At 39.7% G+C, this 20,153-nt stretch overlaps 2 protein-coding genes across 3 annotated transcripts in view; both read right to left on the bottom strand.

The window, feature by feature from the left end:
* The window catches only part of LOC103187453 (adipolin), a 29,338-nt gene extending 27,714 nt beyond the window's left edge, over positions 1-1,624 (bottom strand). Inside the window, exon 1 of the mRNA XM_007906996.2 lies at positions 702-1,624. Coding sequence (XP_007905187.1) covers positions 702-860 — 159 coding nt within the window. The 5' untranslated portion in view covers positions 861-1,624. The remainder of the gene's footprint in view (positions 1-701) is intronic.
* A 5,444-nt stretch (positions 1,625-7,068) lies between these two features.
* Positions 7,069-15,725, bottom strand: klhl30 (kelch-like family member 30). 2 transcript variants are annotated; one of them, XM_007906833.2, is made up of 8 exons: positions 15,283-15,725; positions 13,498-14,358; positions 11,637-11,799; positions 10,867-10,953; positions 10,343-10,498; positions 9,845-10,033; positions 8,924-9,069; positions 7,069-7,495 (listed from the first exon to the last, which is right to left on the bottom strand). In XM_007906833.2, the coding sequence occupies exons 2-8, from the start codon at positions 14,269-14,271 to the stop codon at positions 7,247-7,249; spliced, it is 1,764 nt and encodes a 587-aa protein (XP_007905024.1). In that variant the 5' UTR covers positions 14,272-14,358; positions 15,283-15,725; the 3' UTR covers positions 7,069-7,246. The 2 variants fall into 2 exon arrangements, with proteins under 2 accessions (XP_007905024.1, XP_007905085.1); XM_007906894.2 differs by lacking the exon at positions 15,283-15,725 and adding an exon at positions 14,798-15,045.
* Positions 15,726-20,153: the final 4,428 nt, after the last annotated feature.

Raw genomic sequence — 20,153 nt, 5'->3', positions numbered from 1 at the left:
ATTTTGAAGGGTTCTGGAATGCATCGCATGCCACACACACACACAGAACTGTTCCTTTAAAGAGGCAGTGCTACTCTTTTGAAGGGTTCTGGAATGCATCGCGTGATGAACTACACAGCAGTGATAACTAACTCCAGTTTGATATCATTCTCATCACTTGCAGTTCGATAGAACTTCCTGGCACATAAATGTGAATCAGGAATTGCCATTCGCCTACAATCGTGGGATAACGTCCTTTCTACCATTCGTGAGACTGACAGACAAAACAATTCACCAGCTTGCAAGCAACATCAAGGTTATCGCTCCATCCCCATTCCTTCACTGTTTCCTTTGCTTTTTTCCCTTCAATTAGATTCCACTTGTTACTCATTCAGTGTTATACCTTATTCTTCATGCAGTGCATCCAAACCCATTTATTCCAATCTGAAACTCACTGCTGGAATGTGTTACTTCACATTTAAACCACTTGAATAGCATGTAACTCAATCCCAGGGATCTCCTATTCCGCTTAAAAAGTATTGAAAATCCTCAGTTAGATTGCATCCTGCAACTCGCTCCTGTGTATACGGTATCCTCTTATTCACTATCATTGACTATAGATTTCAATTGTCCTGTTCATTTGAGCAGAAAAATATAACAAAACATTTAAAACTCCTCTGTAAATTATGCCTCAATCAAACAACTGCTGCGCACAGACTTACCTGCCGGCCGGTGAACTCTGGAACGTTTATTATTTCTTCCAGATCTTTGTCAGGTGGCGGAGTTTTTCTGTCCATGGACCTAATGCCAGCCCGATCTGCCAGTGATGGCTTAATCAACATGAAATACACACACAGTGTAACAGTAAGAATCAATGCCATTTGTCCCCGTGCACGGTCCTGCCCACCAGAAGATAAATAGTTAAAAAAATATAAATATTGGGGTTGAAAATGTTTGCCTGGAGATTATGGACTCAATGCGCTGGTCACTGCAACCAAGACTAAGATCCAGCATGTAAAGAAGATTTCTTATTGGAGGAGTCTTCGAATCTCTAGGCTAAGTCTTAACCAGCATTCACATTCCAATGGCTCCTCTTCTCACTGTTAATTCTCATTCACAAACTTTGTCGTTTAGTACAAAAAAATAAATTGATCTCCTGAAGCAAGTTCAAGAGGGACAAGTTTTCGTTTCCCCTGGATATTGCTATTAGTGATCGCTGGTCTCTCCCTCTTTGGTTATTTGTTGCTCAGGTCCATTTGGATAATGTGTCTTGAGAATCAATGGTGATTAATCCACTGCCCACTGTCTCAGAGAAGCGCCTCAGAAAACCACCCTGCTGGTAATTTCAGCTCAGCTACATCAACAGACCCTTCACTTCTCATCATTGTAGGTTTTAATTTGAGGGAGAGCTTTGCTTTAAGAGGCAGTGAAATTTTCCACTGTGTAGTCTTGCTGTGGGAACTGATGCCTTCTCTCTGTTCTTCAGGTGATTCTGCCTCTCATTTGCTTCAGCTGAATGTGCAGAGGTTGCTCACTCTCTCTGTCTGTCTGTCTGCCTCTGCTGGTGTTTCTTTCTCTGTAAATATCTGATCTGCTCCCGCCTCATTCTCCACCACAGCCCTCCCAGACTACAGACTGTCTCTCATTCCTAAAGCACACCTACTCCAAGCTGTAGAATTTAACTCTGTCACAACCACATTCCTCACCATGCTTGTTTGGAAACAAAAACACAAATGTCAGTTGCAGTACACACCATTATTTTGCAGGTTGAATACGTCGCAGTGTCAGCTCTTGTTCAGTAAGAACCTAATTCGCATTTAACTAGTGCTGTACTTGACCTGGGACAGTGTAAAGTGCACTCTATTTTGAATCTATTCCACCCTGTGCTTTTCTAGATCTGCTTCATACTGCGCCCTATTATTATTATTATTATTATTATTACAGCACCCTGCGATGTCTTTCTGACGTGAAGGGCGTTATACAAGTGTAATTTGTTGTTGATGTGACAGTGCTTTATATGGGAGCTTAACTCTGAGTCTATCCCATTCCCGTTCTTTGCCTGATGTAACAGAGTGGAGTGAGATTTCCTCCCAATCACTGAACAGGTGGGCTAGAGTCTATGATACGGTCAATTGTAAGTGATCTATGAAAGAAGCGGATGTGATGGCCAACTAGCATACTGTCTGGCAAACTTCCTGCTGTTTGTCCAGCTAGGACAACCCTAACCATTGGGGCTTTAATTGTGGGGTTACAAGACCCGAGTAGAAAGAATCGCTGCTCAAAGTCTGTCTCTCCAAGTCTTACTGACAAGCTTGACTGGCTGTTTTATCATCAGCAGCGCTCTTATTCAACACAACTAATGAAATGATTACTGTAATCCTTTACATTGGTTATTAATCATATAATTATGTTTAACCCATCATCAACTTGATTTTCAAATCTTACATAGAGATGGTAATCCAGTCCACAAATTTTGAACATGTCTGTTACCTCAACAATGACTTTGACCTCAATGTTCCCAAATTTAGCTCCAGAACTTGGTGAAGATCCTACCAATTGATTCAAAATTACAAAGAACTGTGGCCACTAATTGGTCGAGTGAACTGTGTCTGCAGACACAGAAGAGCCGCCAGTGTACCCAATGGTGCTTCTAACGTCACAAAGAGATTGAGACCCAAATACAGGTCACATTATCAAATCAGTCACATTCAAGTAAATCAGAAAGTCATCCTAAAGTTGCTCAGTGCTCTCATCAGCTTGTACAACAGCTCTAATTGTTGTGATATAATCGGGTTGTCTTCCGAGGCAGTTTAGAGGAGAACATCAAGGCTGATGCTAATTTTAAAGAAATTAGTTATAATGAATGATGAGATAAGTTGTGACTTTTCAGTCTCAAGAAGAAATATTTCCAAAGGGATAGAGGTATTTTGTAGGATAGAAAAGATAAACGTAGAACATTTTCAGATACACTGAGACAGCAGTCAGGACATGAGAGGCACCTTTAGTAGACACCAAGAAGCATATCATTGAGCAGAGGTTAGCTAATAGGGGATTGAGGCCAAGACACGGGACTCATTTAAAAAACACATTGATCCTGTAAGGCCTTTTGTATGCAGTTGGCTGTCGCATTTTGCTCACAAAATATACAGTCATTTCACTTTACAGTATATTCTGTGAAGTACTTTGAGATGTCTCAATGACGTGATAAGACGCTATATCAAATGCAAGGATTATTATTATGAGATCAACTGGGCTAAAGGGCCTTCTACATCCAAACCTTTTCTGTGACTTTGGGTGTTTAATAATTATTCTGTTTATCAATTTGGGAATGAGACAGATTTAGAATCAGATAACTGCTAAGTTACATTGCTTCATGTGCACTGGATATATTTATGTCAAAATAAATTGTGCTAAAGTATTCGATTACACACAATATTTGTTACATGTTAATCTTGACTAATGTTTCATCTTAATGCATCACATAAAGCAGCGTTTGCATTGCATCATTTATATAAACTTGGTCCCTTGGCACTCACAAATGTTGATACTAACCTTGGCAGAGATTTCAAGTCATAGTTTGTTCCAGACCTCAGTCCAGGTTTGTCTGGTGACCTCCTCAGTGTTTACATGATCTGCTACCTCCTGCCAGGCACTCTGTCTAGCGTGAAACACTGATGACATATTGCTGATGCCAAAAAGCCTTTCTTGCCATTCCAGAACAACTTCAATCAGTACATTGAAACCACTATTGGTAAATCTACTCCTTTTGAAAGGAAATCTACCCCGATTTCTACTTAACGTATTCTTCACATCTCCATTTGGCCATTATTAGACTTCATAGAAGCTTTATGCTGATTTCCAATTAATTTCAGAAGCTTTTTAATTATCCCTTTTTATTGACTACTCAATTTTAGTACTGCGTTATGAACATTTTCTGGTAACCCACATAAAGTGCTTTCTCCAACCTCTTTCATAGTTCATTTAGTTATTATTTACCCATAATCTCATTCAAGTGCATATTTGAGACTGCAATGTCATTGAATTATTCAGTGCATTTACTCCTAAAAATGCAGCAGTTTTACAGTGCTCCGAGCAGTTATCCTTTGTGAAGGCAGTTATGTAAATGCAAGTTGTTGATGTTTTGATTCAAACTAAATCACTATTACAAAGATACTATGTCACAAAGTGGTGGATACAGAACCTCATGTCTAGAGTAAGGGTACAATATTGGTCAACGAGAATATGCAGGGTCATTTTACTCTGCAAGTTTGAATACGTGCATGGAAACACATACAGAAACACAATCATGTACACACAGCAATGTGCACTCACATATACAAAATAATGTTGTAATAATTACTCGTTTGGATAATATTTTTAGCTTAAAATGGGCAATCTTTTCATGAAATTTTTGAGACAATTTTTGTATTCTTCATCCAGCACACATTAACAGTACAGATGCCAGTGTACCATTCCGTTTACCTGATGTGTGGTCTATCTATTGCAAGAGCTGCTGTAGCCAAGCAGACTTTACAATGCCAGTCAGAGCTATTTTTTCCCCTTGGGATGTCCTCCCAATGTGAAAGGCTCTGCATCATTGCAATTTGTTGTGTTTTGCTGTTTTATGCTCTGTGTTCTGTTTATGTACTTGATACCAGTATAGATCTGAAAGTGCAGTAGGTTGTAGCATCCTACTGTATCATGTCTGCTATCTCATCTCACGACCTCACTAGGACTGCAAGCAACAGCTTAACAGTCTCAAGTTCATATCATTTTACAAGCTCATGAAATATATATTTCCAAAATTTTCCAAGCACTATTTTTCTCCCATCTTTGAGCTGACCAGATCACTCTGTAAACTGACGGTGCTTCCATCTAAAGTAACTTTGAGATGCTGCTGTCTAGTGGATAAAAAGAGAATTCAGATCACAGCACCATCCTGTGGACACAGAGATAAATAATACCTTCTTTGATACATCTTATCAATGTCAAAAGATGAGTTACTTTGAAGTGTAGTACTGCGGCGAATAGCTGATCTGCACTAGCAAAGTGTCTTAAGCAACAACAACATTAATGGCCAAATAATCTGTTTTTGGGTGTGTTTGAATAAGGGAGTATTATTGGCAGGAACACAGTAAAAACTACTCGCTCTTCTCCCAAAGAGTGTTGTGGAATCTTGAACATCCGCCTGAACCCACAGACAGGATTTCAGTTTAACACCTCATCCAAATCTCCAACATTTCAGCGAGACCTCAAAATTGCATTAACCGCTAAAACCTAGATTGTGAGCTCAATGCCTGCCTGTGTGACTTAAACCACAACCCTCTCACCAGCATGTAAGTGCTACAAACTGAGCCAAACTCTCACACATTTTAGATTCCAGCTCCATCTGGTGGACGCAGACTTCAATAGCGCCAGTAAGTGTGAGTATTCTCTACTCGTGCTGCCTTCTCATTAAAGAAAATTGGTCATTCACCTCGAGGCTGTTTGTGGGATCATGCTGTGAGCATATTGTCTGCCTTATCTGTCACTAAATACGCAGTCTCTTTACTCGACAGCAGCTACCTTTTGAGTGATTCAAAGTAACTTGCTGCATTGCATGCGGTACCAAGCCTCACCTGTGAACCAAGATCTTGCTTCACTCAGCTTTTTTTTCTTATGCAGATTCTCCACCTCTTCTGGCACCATGTGTTACTTCTCTGATTCATGCAATGACTTTGGAAACGTCTTCGGCTGGATTTTAAAGAATACTTTATTTACAACCCCTGCACCACTTACACTCTGCTCTTTAACACCACACTGGCTCATGCTCAAAATCTATCCAGCTGTACAGGTAATTGCAGGTAACTGTGTTGTCGTTCAGATTGATTGACAACTTTATTGCTCTTCCTGATTCATTATCCTTCAAACTCATTTGTTTTTCTGCAGGAGTGATCTCATCATCAGCAATGTATAATAAAATATTGTCAAACCACACACAGGAGCTGAATATTGGTGCTTTATTTGAAATTTCTCAACACCGGACCTAATTATCTTTAACTATCCTGGGACATAGGAAATAACGTACATGTATTGCATCCTGCAATGTTTGGGATGACATAAACTCTGGAACTCTCTACTTCAATCCCTCTGCCTTGCCCCCTCCCTCCCCACTTTCAAATCCCACCTAAAAACCTTACTTTTTGATTATGCTTATCGTCACCTCCACTGGTTCCCTCTCTCACTGGCTCGGTGTCAGTCATTGCCACTGTCAAGCACTCCGGGACTCTATCCTACGTGAAGGGCGCTATATAAATGCAAGTTTTTGTTGGTCTTTAATCAGGAACTCTCACAGACCAGAGACATGGGGAACATCAGCTCTGTGGCACAGCATATTTGATGCATGGCTCAAGGTGCCAATGGATTGACAGGACACAAGAAAGATTCTCCCTTGGGTGAATTCGGCAAGGAGCTGAGAGAGGAAAGGAAAGAGTGGCTCAAACCATCTACCTCCTACAATTCTTGCTAACCAGTCACAGAAGCACAAGCCTTCAGGTAGGAACCTGCCATGGCGCTGGAGAGGAAATATTTTACAAACATGAGAAACACGACTTGTGGCTTAGCATTCTCTGCTTATTTCTGCTCTCAAAGCTGCAGAAAGATGTGGGTAATTGCTTTTGTTGTTAAGTGCTTTATTATTTATGTGGTCTGAGTTGTTATTGTTTGAAGCACTTTGTTATTACTGTAATGGTAAGGATGGTACTGTTGCAGGATTCCACTAGAGGCTGATGAGCCTGAAGTTTGCTGGAGTGAACCTCACACAATTAGAATTAGTCTTACTTTCCAGCATTGGCCTATCTCCGGGAGTTTCATTAGTTAAATCGATAACTCAGTCTTTCACTTTTGCTACTAAGTTTAAAATAAATATGGCGTTCAGCTTCACTTTGTCCTCATTAATGCTAGGGTACTGACTCGAGGCCAATCCCATGGCTGACGCCAGTGAAGTGCATTCTCTTCATTAAAATGAATCTTATCCTCAGGGATTTCCAGAGATGGTTTCCATTTAGAATAAGGGTATTGCAGTTCTTGTTAAAATAACCACACAGCACATAAAGAGGAAGCTTTACATGGAAAGCATTCACACCTGCAGTTTTGTCACCTCTGAAAGCGTACAATTTACTGCAATGTCTTCCGCAAACTGTTGTAATATTTTGGTAATAATGTTGGTTTGGGGGAGATGACAGCCCTCGATCCAGCGCAGATGACCACAAAAGAGTTTGTGATTGTTTTAGGCGTTGCTCTGAGGAAATGGTTCAGTCCATCTGGATGGATCGATGAAAATGGAACAGGAGTCATGATAGAACCAAAGGCAAGGCAAGAAGCCTTCAATGCACCACACATCCTTAGTGCAATCATACATCTCCATCTCTACACTGTAGTCCCCTTCCATTCCTTTCCAGTGGCCACCAGTAACATAAATCTTCCTGGCAATCACCACCATACCTCCATTCTCATGTAGCTTGTGCAGCATCTGAACCTGCAACAGGAGAAGAAAACTATGGATTGTGAGATAAACACAAGTTCAGTAAATTAATGAATTGGTAGAAGAATAGGTCAACAGGATTATTGGATATCAATATGACATACCAAAGACAATGAGATATGTGTACAACAGATCATAAAATATATACACAATAGATAATGGGTTATCTCGTCAATGCAGTACAACCAAGCAGGATTCTAAATTATTCTATTTGATATATTACATTTTTTTTGAATTGCTGGATAATTTCATCAGTGTTATAAAATTCATCAGACTAGCTGCATGTAGAAATAGATTTGTGACATAGACCAGCGAGAAGCAATTGTTCTGACTTGTTATGTGTACATTGATGATAAGACACTATATCAAATGAAAGTATTATTATTATTTAGCCCCATTATCAAAAAACAGACTGGAATAGACAGGCTCATAAATAGAGAACTGTCATTTGAGCAAGATGCCACAGGGGGCTGGATTTATAATAATAATAATCCTTGCATTTGGGCCTTATCATGTCGTTGAGATGTCTCAAAGCGTTTCACAGGATATATTATAAAGTGCATTTACTAGATTTTGTGGGCGAAATACAGCAACCAATTGCACACAGCAGTGTTCCACCAACAGTCGTGGATTGAATCATCAATTTTTTTAAATTCAATACTAGCACGTTTTTGTAATTTTTACAGTTTTGTTGTCAAGATATAGATGGAGCTGTGTCAATGTGATTCGGTTCAGTCTGAGTTATCTGATCTGCTGTTTAAACAGGTGCAGACACAACATGGATTGAATCAGAGATCAGGATTCCCCATGTGACATACTTTCACATACCTCTTCTACCAGTCACTACAAATAAAACATTATAAACTATACATTATAAACTAAATACAAACATAAAACATTATAAACTAAATATAATCTTAACCCTTAAATGTCCATAAGTCCAAATAAACCCCTCTATAAAAAGAAATCTGATCTGTACGGCTTAGCTGTTCACAATATAAACATGCTGAGTCATTCAGAGAGCGAAATCCAAAAAATTCCAAACACTAAAAAAAACCTCCAATGAAAAAGTCACTGACTCCCATTGAATGGCTCCATGTTCAAATCCACGTTCAGATACAACTTGTCTCTGTGAATGAGTTTGAGCAGTTCTTAATTGAGTCATTACCTGATGGAATGCTTCATGAATTGCTGAACCCTCTCAGTCATAGTCAGGGCAGGAGAGGAAAGAAGAAACTTCCCAAAAATGAGACCTCTTTTGCACACCTAAGTATGACACTCGACAGTTTATACCGAATGCCATTGAGCCCTTCAACTCACTAGTCATGTAGGGCAATCGTCATTAACAAGAAAAGGGACAAGATTCATTCAGTCAGAACAAATAAAATGAAATCATTTCTGAGTCATGCTCTTTAGACTCACCTTCTGCCACATGTTAGCTTCTGGGTTATACACGTACACCTTCTTTGTGTTGTCTCCAATCAAATAAATGACTCCATCCACAGAGACACACCGAGGTGCTGATAAGTACTTCGGAATGAAGGGCGACGCAATAACACTCCAGCTATCTGGATGGGAAAATAAAATGTTTAAGTCATGAGATGGTACAAACTGTTTCTACGAGTTACTTCGACCTTCTGGTTCAAAAGGTTTGGAATGTGACTTTGAAAGGGACACGTCATGGTGAAAAACAGATAAAATGGCAACAGCTTCAAAGAGGCCAAGCACCAATAGTAATGAGTGGTTGAGTTTACAATGTGCTCCAATAAAGTTTTCAAGCCACTAATAAATTCAGATAATTATTCAGTACTTAACATGGTGAAATAAACAGATCTGAGCAAATTATGAATTAATAATGCATTCTTGTAAGAAATGTCACTTTTTTGAGGACTACATGAGATGCTGAGAATCAACAGCAGCCATTGTAAAATTTGTTATTCCTTTTTATTTTGTTCACCATTTATTTTTATGTTGTATAGGTTTACTATTATTACATTCCCTGCTGTTGTCTGAGCAGCTTCATTGTTGTAATATTAGTTTCTATTGGTCATTTACTCCATGTTTATTTGAGGGCCATTCCTGTACGCAAATTAGCCCACAAAATACACACAGGCACAGTGTATCCTGTGAAGTGCTTTGAGACTTCTCGATGACATGATCAGGTACTATACCAAGTACAAGGACTATATTAGTAGTATTTATTTGAATGTAGCAATTGAAAACATAAAAAAAAACTAGTTGGATGTATCTGAATTTCCCCGAGCTATTGTTTTTTACACTTAAATGGAGAGCATCAAATTCCACGGACTGGTGAGTTTCTCTTTGTTTGTGTAAAAGACTCACCTATAACGGGATTGTAGCATTGCAGAGTGAGAGCGTTGTATTTTGCTGCACAAGAGCCAATCACATAGAGCTTTCCTGTGCACCCAGTGACAGTAAAGTTACTGACATACTTCAGGGTCGGACTGATCAGAGACCAGTTGTTATTGTATGGATCGTAATGTTCCACTTCCACAACATCCAATGGCGTCCCTACAATTCAGACAGAAATCGAAGTTTATCACAGTACAAGCCACGTTGATCTATACCTTACTATTAGGATAATGTAGCCAAAAACACGACTGATACAGCTATGAGTTCTTCTGAATTGATGCACAAAATTAATATTAGAATTAACAGAACTCCTCATTTTGGAAACTAAATTGAGTCCAGGCAATTTCGAACAATTTTACTTCCACAGCAATGTGAAGCAAACATTCTAACTACTATGTTTCAATTAATTCTCAGTTACATCCTCTCCAATATTACATTTAATTAATTCTGTAATCCCTGCTCTGATACCTCCAACAGCATAGATTTCTCCATTCAACACTGCTGTAGCGTGGTTGGTCCTGGGTTTTAACATAGGTGCAATCGGAACCCACACCCCTTCTTTGGAATCAAATTTCCACACTTGTGTTGTGGACCAGGTGTCATGAGTACTTCCTCTGGAACCCCCTGAAAAGACAATAAAGGAAAACGTCAGGAATGCTGATGTTTGATTGAAAACATTTTGAAGAATAAATATTATCATTTGTTTCTTTATTTAACGATAAATTAAGGACTCCATTCCACTTTGCCCATCCAAATGGAATATTGCTGTGCGAAAATTGACTCCCACCTTTGCTACAGAAGACACAGCCCTACACTTTACAGTAAATCCTTAACAAGTTTGAGAAGTAGAAATTGCCCTACTGTAATGGATCTCAATAAAAATAGTTAGCACTTTCTCATAGTCTGTTTAAAGATTCCCAGCAATTCAGCAACTGCAACTCTAGGTCATTTTCCAGAGCTTCTGACCAAAGCTTTGCAGATGGAAATCTTACCAGTTACGTAGACATCATTGTTTAAGGCTACAACGGAAAATCCCCATTTGTTGTAATCAGGAAAATCTGGGAGCAGTAACCAGCGTCCTGGAGGTAAAAGGGAATAAAATTAACTGTAACATCATCAGCTAGAGATAAGAAGTTGTGAAACATCCAGACACCAAACAATGCAGTAATAGTAGTGCTTCTCTGGGGAATAAATGGTCTTCAAGCCAGTATAAAGCTTTCCTCCCATTCCTCATAAACTCAATAAAAACACCCCAATGTGGCTCAACAACAATGAGAAACACCATCAGAAAGGGTTAGACAGGAGAAAGAGGGTCCAGTGCCAAGAAAAAGGAAGGAATTACTTGCTAGATATAAGATATATTTTGATACAAATGCTATTTTCCAAAATATCTCGAAAAATATTTTCAAAAGAACGTATTCCTTCTATACGTTTCTTCCCCTTTAGTCTTTTAGTTCACCAGATAATCTTTCATGTATTCCACATGGATTCGGGTAGATTGACCTGGTAGCGCTCTATGTTTTTCTGCTAACTCAGGTGCAGTAATGTGAAATTCAGTCATCACTCTTCGAACCTTTTTGGGGACTTCAGCCAGTGAATCACAATGCCTTATCAACATGGCCTTGGTGATTGTACATGCAGTAACATACATCAGATACAATCCCTGAGGCCATGTTGATAAGGCTGGCCATATGTATTCAAAGATTAAAAATTGCAGCAAATATCACTTGATAACCCAGAGCCCTGTGCAATGTTAACTCACTGATCATGTTATTATAAAACCCTGCATTTCTCGACAACATCGGAGTCTCCTCATCTTCTTCATCATCTGACTCCTCCATCGCTCGTCCTCCAATTACCACCAGGACCTCCTGAAGCTTCTTGAGGCAGGGGAGATGCCTTTGTACAGCAGTTCCTGCTTTTGTCTATAAATACAATGCAACCGAGAAAGGAGAAAGACAAGCAATTTTGGTGATATTGTTTTATACATTGGTTTTGTAGTCAATTGATCATTGGTGTTAAATAAACCTACCGTAATAAACTTAAACTATTTTATTGTTTTAAAACTGTGTGAGAAACTTCCTTCATAAGCGTTCATGGTCAAAGCCACTACACTTAGAAGGAATTTCTTGTCCACAATGCATTGGTAGAATTTATACTTATTGGATCACTTTCTGTGTTTGCATTATGTGTATAAAAAGAGGCGGACAAGAAAACAAAATGTTCAGTGGCCTATAGGCTATCCACAGCAGCTTGTATTGGTGTTCCGTCTGTTTACTAGGATGTGGTTAGAAAAGTATTGCTATGAGAGTTAATTAGGGCTACGTACTAAGTCCTTGCTTTCAGTTGGGTTGGATATTGAGTTTAATGTTTGTTAATATATAGGGAAAGTTGTATGAAGTCTGGTCATTAGGAGTTAGTAGTTGGTCATGAATATAGGACATGGAAGATTTTTTTCCTGGTTCAATCACAGCAAATCCACAATATTTTTAGACTCAGCTATCCTCTTGCACCTTAGCCATAATGAATGATGTTTCTCAGTAGGGGGTTCAGTGATATTATTATAATGTATCCTGGAGGCATTGAATTGGGTTTTATTGGGAGCTGGGCATCTGGGAGCTAGTAAATTGGGGGAGTTTCAATGGGGGAGGGTGTGTGTGGGGGAATGGGATTCAGTGATATATTTAATGGCAGACTCTGTCAGTGGGTTGAATATTTTAAATACTGGAGTGTGTCAGGCATCAACAGCACAGAATGTGCTGCCAAATCCATGTATATTGAAAGCGACTGCCAGAAAAATATCATCCAAGCCCTGCCACATATTGGGATCCAATCTTACTTCATTGAAAGTCTTCTTTCTTGAACAAAAATAGAAGTAAAAATAATCATTTGGCCTTTAAATGGCAAAAATACAGTACTATAGAGGCATTTCTGTCTGCAATCCATGTCTGCATAGGTTTTCTCTGGCTGCTGTGTATAGGGGATTTAGTTCTGCTCTGTCATCCAAGCTGGTTATTCTCCACACTAGATCATATGTTGTTTTGCACATGAATATGACGACAGCAAATTTACAAGCTCTTGACCCACTATTTAATACCCCGGCACAGCAAGGGCTATTTTGTCTATTCATTTGATATAGCGCCTTATCATGTCATTGAGACGTCTCAAAGCGCTTCACAGAATATACTGTAAAGAAAATTGACTGTAAAATTGACTGAAACGTAACACCATGTTAAACAACACAATGCATCAGAAGGCAAAACTTAAACTAAGGGATCCAGTGGCGTACACTTTGGGATCGAAACTTAACTCATTTAGAATTGACATCCACAAACTGAAATCTTGATTAGATTCCAACTTGTAAACTCCCTTCCAGGTGTCTGTTACTGTAGATAGAACTGAACCCCTCAATTAAGTTCCAACTTATAACTCACTCCAAGGTATTGCAGACCTGTACATAGATTGTGCACGATTTATATTCTGGCTCTACTGATAACATCTGAATGTAACTTATAAACTACTAATTGATTTATTAGCAGAGTGCTAATTTTTTTTGGTCAGCCGAGTGTCTGACACATACGGAAACCCATCACCGTGCTTAGATGCTATGTTGTAAGATGTACCTTTTCCTGATAATTCTCGATTGTTGATCTGCAGAGTTCACATTCTTGGATCACCTTCTCATGTAATAGATGATCTCTCATATACTCCACAGTTAACAGGGGGAGATGAACCAGCTGAAAGAGCTCTGGCAGGAAGCGACTCCTCTCTGCTTCATTGTATTTCACCCATCGCAGAATGGCCTCGACCAGGCTTTGCTCCTCTTGTACCTGTAGCAGCTCTGAGCCAAGGCACCCGAGTAGCCTGTCACTCTCCAGCTGTAGGAACTCCTCGCTCTGGGACACAGCCTCAAAATTCTCAAGGAGGAACGAGCGAGCTTTAACTTTGACCTCTGGGCAGCCGTAAACCTCTCCAAACTCATAAATGCCCAAGCAGTTTGTGTGGTCAATCTGTTGCTGAAGGTAGCGGGTGCACACCTTTTGAACTGTAGTGAACTGCAGCAGTTTGGATGACTGTATGAGAGCCTCCACATTCTTTTGGTTTATAGTAAGTTTTCCAGTGTAGGCGAAGTCAATCAGTGTTTCCATTATCACAGGCTCTACCTCCTTGATCTCCACCCGGGCAGAAATACTCTCCACAAAGTCCCCAGTGAACATGGCATTGAAGTAGAGGCTACAGAGCGCCAGGACGCTCCGATGGCAGGGAATCTCACGGCCGCCAACCAGGAGAATAACATCGGATAGCTTGGGGTTCAACCTCAAGGATTTTAGTCCGTCGAGAATACTCTGCGAGTGGGTGGGAAGGCAGAAATCAAGGTCGTCCACATTGCGAACCATTGCGACTGGTTGTTTGAGGACTGGATCTTGGAGAAGTCCAGCGTGGTTAGAAGCATGTTATTGGATTAACCATTATGAGATGGTGACCTTGGAGAATGGAAAATAAATAAGGGAAAGTTATTTGGAAGGGGTGACCTGGGTCATTCGCAGCAGGAAGCTGGAAAGCTTTTCCTGTTTTCCTCATAAATCTTATTTTCCTCAGGAGGACCGAGGAGGTAAGATTCATTAGAAATCTGACGCCAGCTGCTGATAACGGGAACTTATTCCTGTTGCCAGCTAGGTAGCCAGAGTCAGCATCCAGGATTTCCAGGCCAAATATTATGCAATTAAGTAATAAAAATACTAATCCTTGCATTTAATATAGCGCCTTATTACATCATAAAGCACACACCAGTGTCCCACAAACAGTTGTGGATTGAGTAAATACACAGTAAAACGCTCTCAGTTCTGCCCCCACCGCAAGAAATCCCCGAAACTAGGAGTGATTTTACTTTGCTGACCCCAGAACTTTATTCATGTAACTTACATTGTATTCAGTGACCTCAACTCTGTCTCCCCACAAGAACTAGACACCCTGGTCAGGTTCACTGGTGGGTGCTTCACAGGAAGAGAAGCAGTTTGCATTCAACACAGTAATGTTACCCCTATAAAACACCCAGATAGCTTAGTCTCACCACTTTAGTCATGGCATATTCTTGGTATATCTAGGGAAGATGCTGTCACACCACAAGACAAATCTCCCCAGATTATAAATCCACTCATAATCAAACTCAATTCCACCAGGTTCTTTGTTTACTTGAACTTAAGTTGCTGCACTATGGTTACATGATATGCAGACAGTTAGAAAGAAGCTTCCTTTAAGAAGAGGGGGGATGGGAAATATACTGAGTTGTCAGCACTCTGAATTGTTCCAACAGCCCACTACAACATGATAAAATTAAATCCAGAGTAAGGTTCTCTCGATGCCCCCTCCCCGACAAATCATACCCAGCTTCTGCATGCCTCGCTTACCTTACAGCTTAAGACGGTTTCCTGAAAGTCTATTTATTGTACCCTCACAGAAAGCTGCGTTTCTTCTTCGTCCGGTTAAAAGGCTCTTCAAAACTGTTCTTTCTCGAGTTATTTATCTCAAGGGATTTTAGAAAACACAACAGGGTAGTTGGGCTGGATTTGTAATGTAAGATAAATATTGAAATATAAATTAAAAAAGTATAGAGGACAGATATAAAAGAGTACAGCCCCAGTCAGTGTGACGGACTGTCCTGTGTCTTCATAGACACTCGCATACTCTCGCTGTGAGCTCCATATGCAGCTATATTTACTCTCCTTGGGGACACAGTAATTACGTGGCTCTTTGCCTTCCTACACAGCACCTGTTCTTAAAGCAAAGCTTCCCGGAAGAAATCACTGCACAGGAAACTAATATGTTTTAACCTTGGTAAAAGGTTTTCTGGCCCCCTCCACCTCCCCCACCAGCCTTACTCATTTTATATTTGTTCTTCCCATTTTCTCTCTTCCTCGCATGAGGCCGGATTTTAAACTTAGTATTAGTCTGCAGGGCTATTTTGTTCTAAAATCGTGCTGAATTAGGGAAACATCTTACATTCGGTCTCAATTTGAATCGAGGATTTTTTTATATATAAAAAATGTTGGAAACCTGGCTTCCAAATATAATTTGGATTTCAGAATTTATCAACCTTCTGCACAATTTTAAATTCTCTATTCTCAAAATAGTCTTATAAAGTAGGACTAGGCACCGACCTCCAACTTATCCCTTGTTCCCTCCACTCCACCATTGGAAGTCACGCTTTCAGCCACTACACTCCAAAACTGTGGAACACTCTCTCTCTCAATCCCTCCGTCTTGACCCCTCTCGCCCCTTTTTCACAACCCACCTAAAAACCTTCCTTTTTGACCGTGATTACGGGGGTCGCCTCCTCCACCCCTCCCGGCTCAGAGTCAGGCTCCACCACTGTTAAGCATTCTTAGACCCTACCCTGAGTGGAGGGTGTTATAGAAGTGCAAGTTGTTGTTCTATTTGGGTAAGATATTCTCCTCAAAAAATGTCAACAGCAAGACCGCCCCTCTCCAACAGTTATTGAATCTGTTTTTTTTTGCTTTCATCTGCTGCTGCGCTCTTTGCATTGTACCCTGAAGAATTTGACTGATTATCTTTGTGCTATAATTGGAAAGAGTAATTCAGGCTGAAGGTCCTTTGTAACAGATGCCTGTAATAAGCAAGGCGATACAAAGCGGGGGCATGGTTGCAATGTCGCTGTCTTCTGCTGATTCCAGGGTCATCCGTTCCTGTTATGCAGTAATATCACAGACCAGACTGCCTATGTTTAGCACTCTTGAGGAGATCTCATTGCAATCCTGACTAAAGAGAAAGGTCGCCTGAAAATGGTATTGCCTTCTGCCGGAGTATAGGGGTGTTCAACCTTGCTCAAGTCTTGGTTGACTGAATGAATGAAAGTGAAAGGCGCTTTGTTTAGAATATAAACGCCTGACAGTCCCATCAATGTGCAGAAAGATCAACCAGAAGGTTAATCAATCAGTGTAGGTTTGCATCATCCAATTCAAAATATTAATACTAATAATAATCCTCGCAAACACAGCAGCTTTCGGCAAAAAAATATTTATTTCCATACAATTGTAATTATGTCTCCTGGACTTTATTAAGAATAAACAACTGATACATAGTCTGGAGTCTACACAGTGCAAGATGGTTGTAACTCTAGGATGAGTCAAGCTGCTACAGTACCTAACCCAACAATTTAAAGAATTATGTCAAAGTTTATTTCATGTCACCTCAAACATTCCTGACCTCTCATTGATGCTGGAATATCATCCTGTGAGGGTCAGCATTGACTCCTGGACATTACAATTAAATGTAATAAATTGGAGAGATGTGGCACAGATATCAGGTTCTGTCTACATTAGAAAGTGTTAATTGTGTTTCAAATCAATTGCAACAAAGTATATATTCTTCCAGAATCTGTAAATACATTAAGGATTTTCAATAGAATTTTAACCTTATGTTGATGATTTATCCTAGATTTAGGTGAACTTGATTTTCTCTTGGGCAATGACTCCACTCTCTGGGGCTCTTTTGCTGAATTTGTACCTCACGAGGATGGCCTGGACTTGTGATGGAGTTAAATGGCTTTCATCGTAACCAAGTTGCTTGATCATTTTAGACTGCTCCCTCATCTCCTTCTGTTCCTCTTTCTTCTTTCTTTCCTCCTCTGATCTAGAAAACAATATTTGTGGCTTTGTTAAATTAGGTAAGTGCATGCTGCACCTTCTGGTGTGCTATTGATCCATGCAGATCAGTACACTGCTCCGAATGTTAACAAAACAAATACTTGAGAGTTGCCACAATCATTGTTCCCAAGATTTTTTATTGTTTTGTGCTGAGTTTCGATGCTTCACATCAGTGTTCTCCAATGTAAACTGAGCGATTGGAATGGACAGTTCAGCACTTGATCAGGAACAGACCTGATTTAGTTGCAGTAGTTTGCATAGTGCGATACACTGTAGCCTAACCAAAAAGCATTACACTCAGTCAGTGGATCTGAAGTCAAGCAGCTCTGAAAAGTGGGAGACCTCCAGTTGTCAATCTCTAACTAGGGTATAATATGAACAATGGATGAACAATCTATCTCCCTTTTAACCTCAATGTTTAAGGGTTAGGAGCACAGCACGTTACCTGACAATACCTGTCACAGCACCTAAAACAAGCAAATTCAACCCACTTTCAATTCCTGATTGTGGGATGGGGATTCCAACTCACCTTTGCTTCCTCCTGTTAAAACACAAAATGAGAGAGAAAGATTTAAAAATACACAGAAATAAGCCTAAAATGCATCAGCGGGCAGATAAGACTAATATGAAGAGATTTAACATGTTTGATCAGATAGAAGAGAAGTATTTTTAAGTTTCTAATAGTGCCACCGAAACAGTAAATCAATCTGTATGATTTGTTTATAACTGCATGAACATTCTTCAATGAGCAAAACGTTTATCCAGTGAGTAGCTGAGTAACGCATACTTTCAAGGTCCCAGGTTCAGCCAACTCAAAAGACTGAGTAGCCAAGGAATGATGGCTTGAAAGAGAGAGGACAGCAATGCATTCATACCCAGGTCCATTTCTCACAATTAAACCTTAGATAAATAGAGATCAGAGTCGGACTATATCTGGGTGGAACAATATACATTTGGTGTTTTTTTTTGGGTGGGGAGGGGTTCAGCCGGGTGTCTGACACACACGGAAACCCATCACCCTGCTTAAGAGTATCCAAACCAAACTGAGAATTCCATGCAGCCCATCTACACATGGAAATTCCAGAAATAAATTGTTGGAAAACTTCTGGGAGAACCGTTAACATGTCGATGTTTACTTTCAGTTTCTGCGCTTCACAGTGAGACATTACTTGTAGCAGAATGGTTCCTCGAGTAGCTTCTGTTTTGATTATACTTACTTTTCATAATCAAGCTTCCTTTTCATCATTTCCCGTTTCCAGGGAGGCCAATCACCCAATAGTCTATTTTCCTCGATTTGCTGTGGAGCAGTGAATGAGAGTAATTTACTTACTATCTGCCTCTGTACATTGGGCTGGAATTTGCACTATGCGGAGGATAGTGAGCTCCTGGGAAGAGAAGACACTGACCTCCATGGTTGGATAATAACTGGGGAAGATCTTACAGAAGATAGAAATAGGTCATTCATTCAAGCACATTATAAAGAATTAAGCAACAAGGAAGAGTTCCAGAACTGTTTTGCTTTCACTAAGCACATGTTCCATTCATTAAAGAAATCAATACCATCATTGGCTGACCTTTCACCATCCAACAGCTAGTGGGGTTACTTCAGTGTTGCCCAATGCCCTGAAAGTCCAATGAAGTAGCTTTAACAGATCAAAAACATCCACCTCATTAACCTCAAAATCTTTTTAGACAGGAGAAAAAACTGATGCTGACATTGAGTGAATTGTAAAAAATGGGTTGCATTTTGACATTCTCTTTAATGAATACTTCACAAAAGAAATCTATTGTTATATATTTAATGTTTCTCTTTAGTTTACTGTTGTCTTTTAGAGTTCACATAAAAACACATGCAGAGGTAAAGGAAGGATGCTCTTAGCATTCATATTTCATGCCATGTATAAGGGATATATGATGTGATAATCATTACCAATGATAGTTATTCCATCACGTCATGTATTTCATCCCATAGATTCATAGTCTTGTCTTACCTTTATCCTTTTTTGGTTGATTGTTGGTTCTATTCTCATGGGAAAGAATGATGCCAGGCTTCAATTCAAACAAATAAATTCGGCAAGCATAGCATTGACTGGCTGACACAGGAGGATATCATTTTGGATATCACGTGGAGTCCTGTAGCTCAGTGGTTAGAGCACTCGCTTTGCAAGTGAGAGACCTGAGTTCAATTCCAGGCAGAGGGCGAAACCTTGGGCAAGTTTCCTTACTCCACACTCCTAATAATAATCCCTCCAAAACCAAAAACAATAATAAAATGGTCATTTTCAATCTACGACTGTTTGTGGGACATTGCTGTGCACAATTGGCTGCCACGTTTGCCCACAAATATACAGACAATTCACTTCACAGTGTGTTCTGTGAAGCGCTTTGGGACGTCTTCCTGATGTGAAAAGCGCTATATCAAATACAAGGATTATTATTATTACTTCTATAGGTTTTACATATTTTAATATTGACATATTGTGGCTATTCTACACATTAGTGAACACTAAAATTACTTAGAGATTCTACCTTGCTCTAGACAAAAACTTGCTTTTCTTGGGATTTCAGAGCGTGCAAACTGTTGACACCAAGTTTGCCTTCAGTCTTAACTTTGA

Source organism: Callorhinchus milii, unplaced genomic scaffold, assembly GCF_018977255.1.
Source record: "Callorhinchus milii isolate IMCB2004 unplaced genomic scaffold, IMCB_Cmil_1.0 Scaffold11, whole genome shotgun sequence".
NCBI classification, from domain to species: domain Eukaryota; kingdom Metazoa; phylum Chordata; class Chondrichthyes; order Chimaeriformes; family Callorhinchidae; genus Callorhinchus; species Callorhinchus milii.
The sequence above is the reverse complement of the archived record's forward strand: the minus strand, read 5'-3'. Positions and strand labels throughout refer to the sequence as shown.

Bases quoted from the DNA above. Each gene is read 5' to 3' on its own strand.
- klhl30 (XM_007906833.2), bottom strand. From the start codon at position 14,271: ATGGTTCGCAATGTGGACGACCTTGATTTCTGCCTTCCCACCCACTCG. The intron at 10,034-10,342 runs GTATCAGAGCAG...TCTGAATTGTAG, and splicing joins AGAAATCTATGCTGTTGGAG to GGACGCCATTGGATGTTGTG. The intron at 9,070-9,844 runs GTGAGTCTTTTA...TTTCCCATCCAG, and splicing joins ATGCTACAATCCCGTTATAG to ATAGCTGGAGTGTTATTGCG.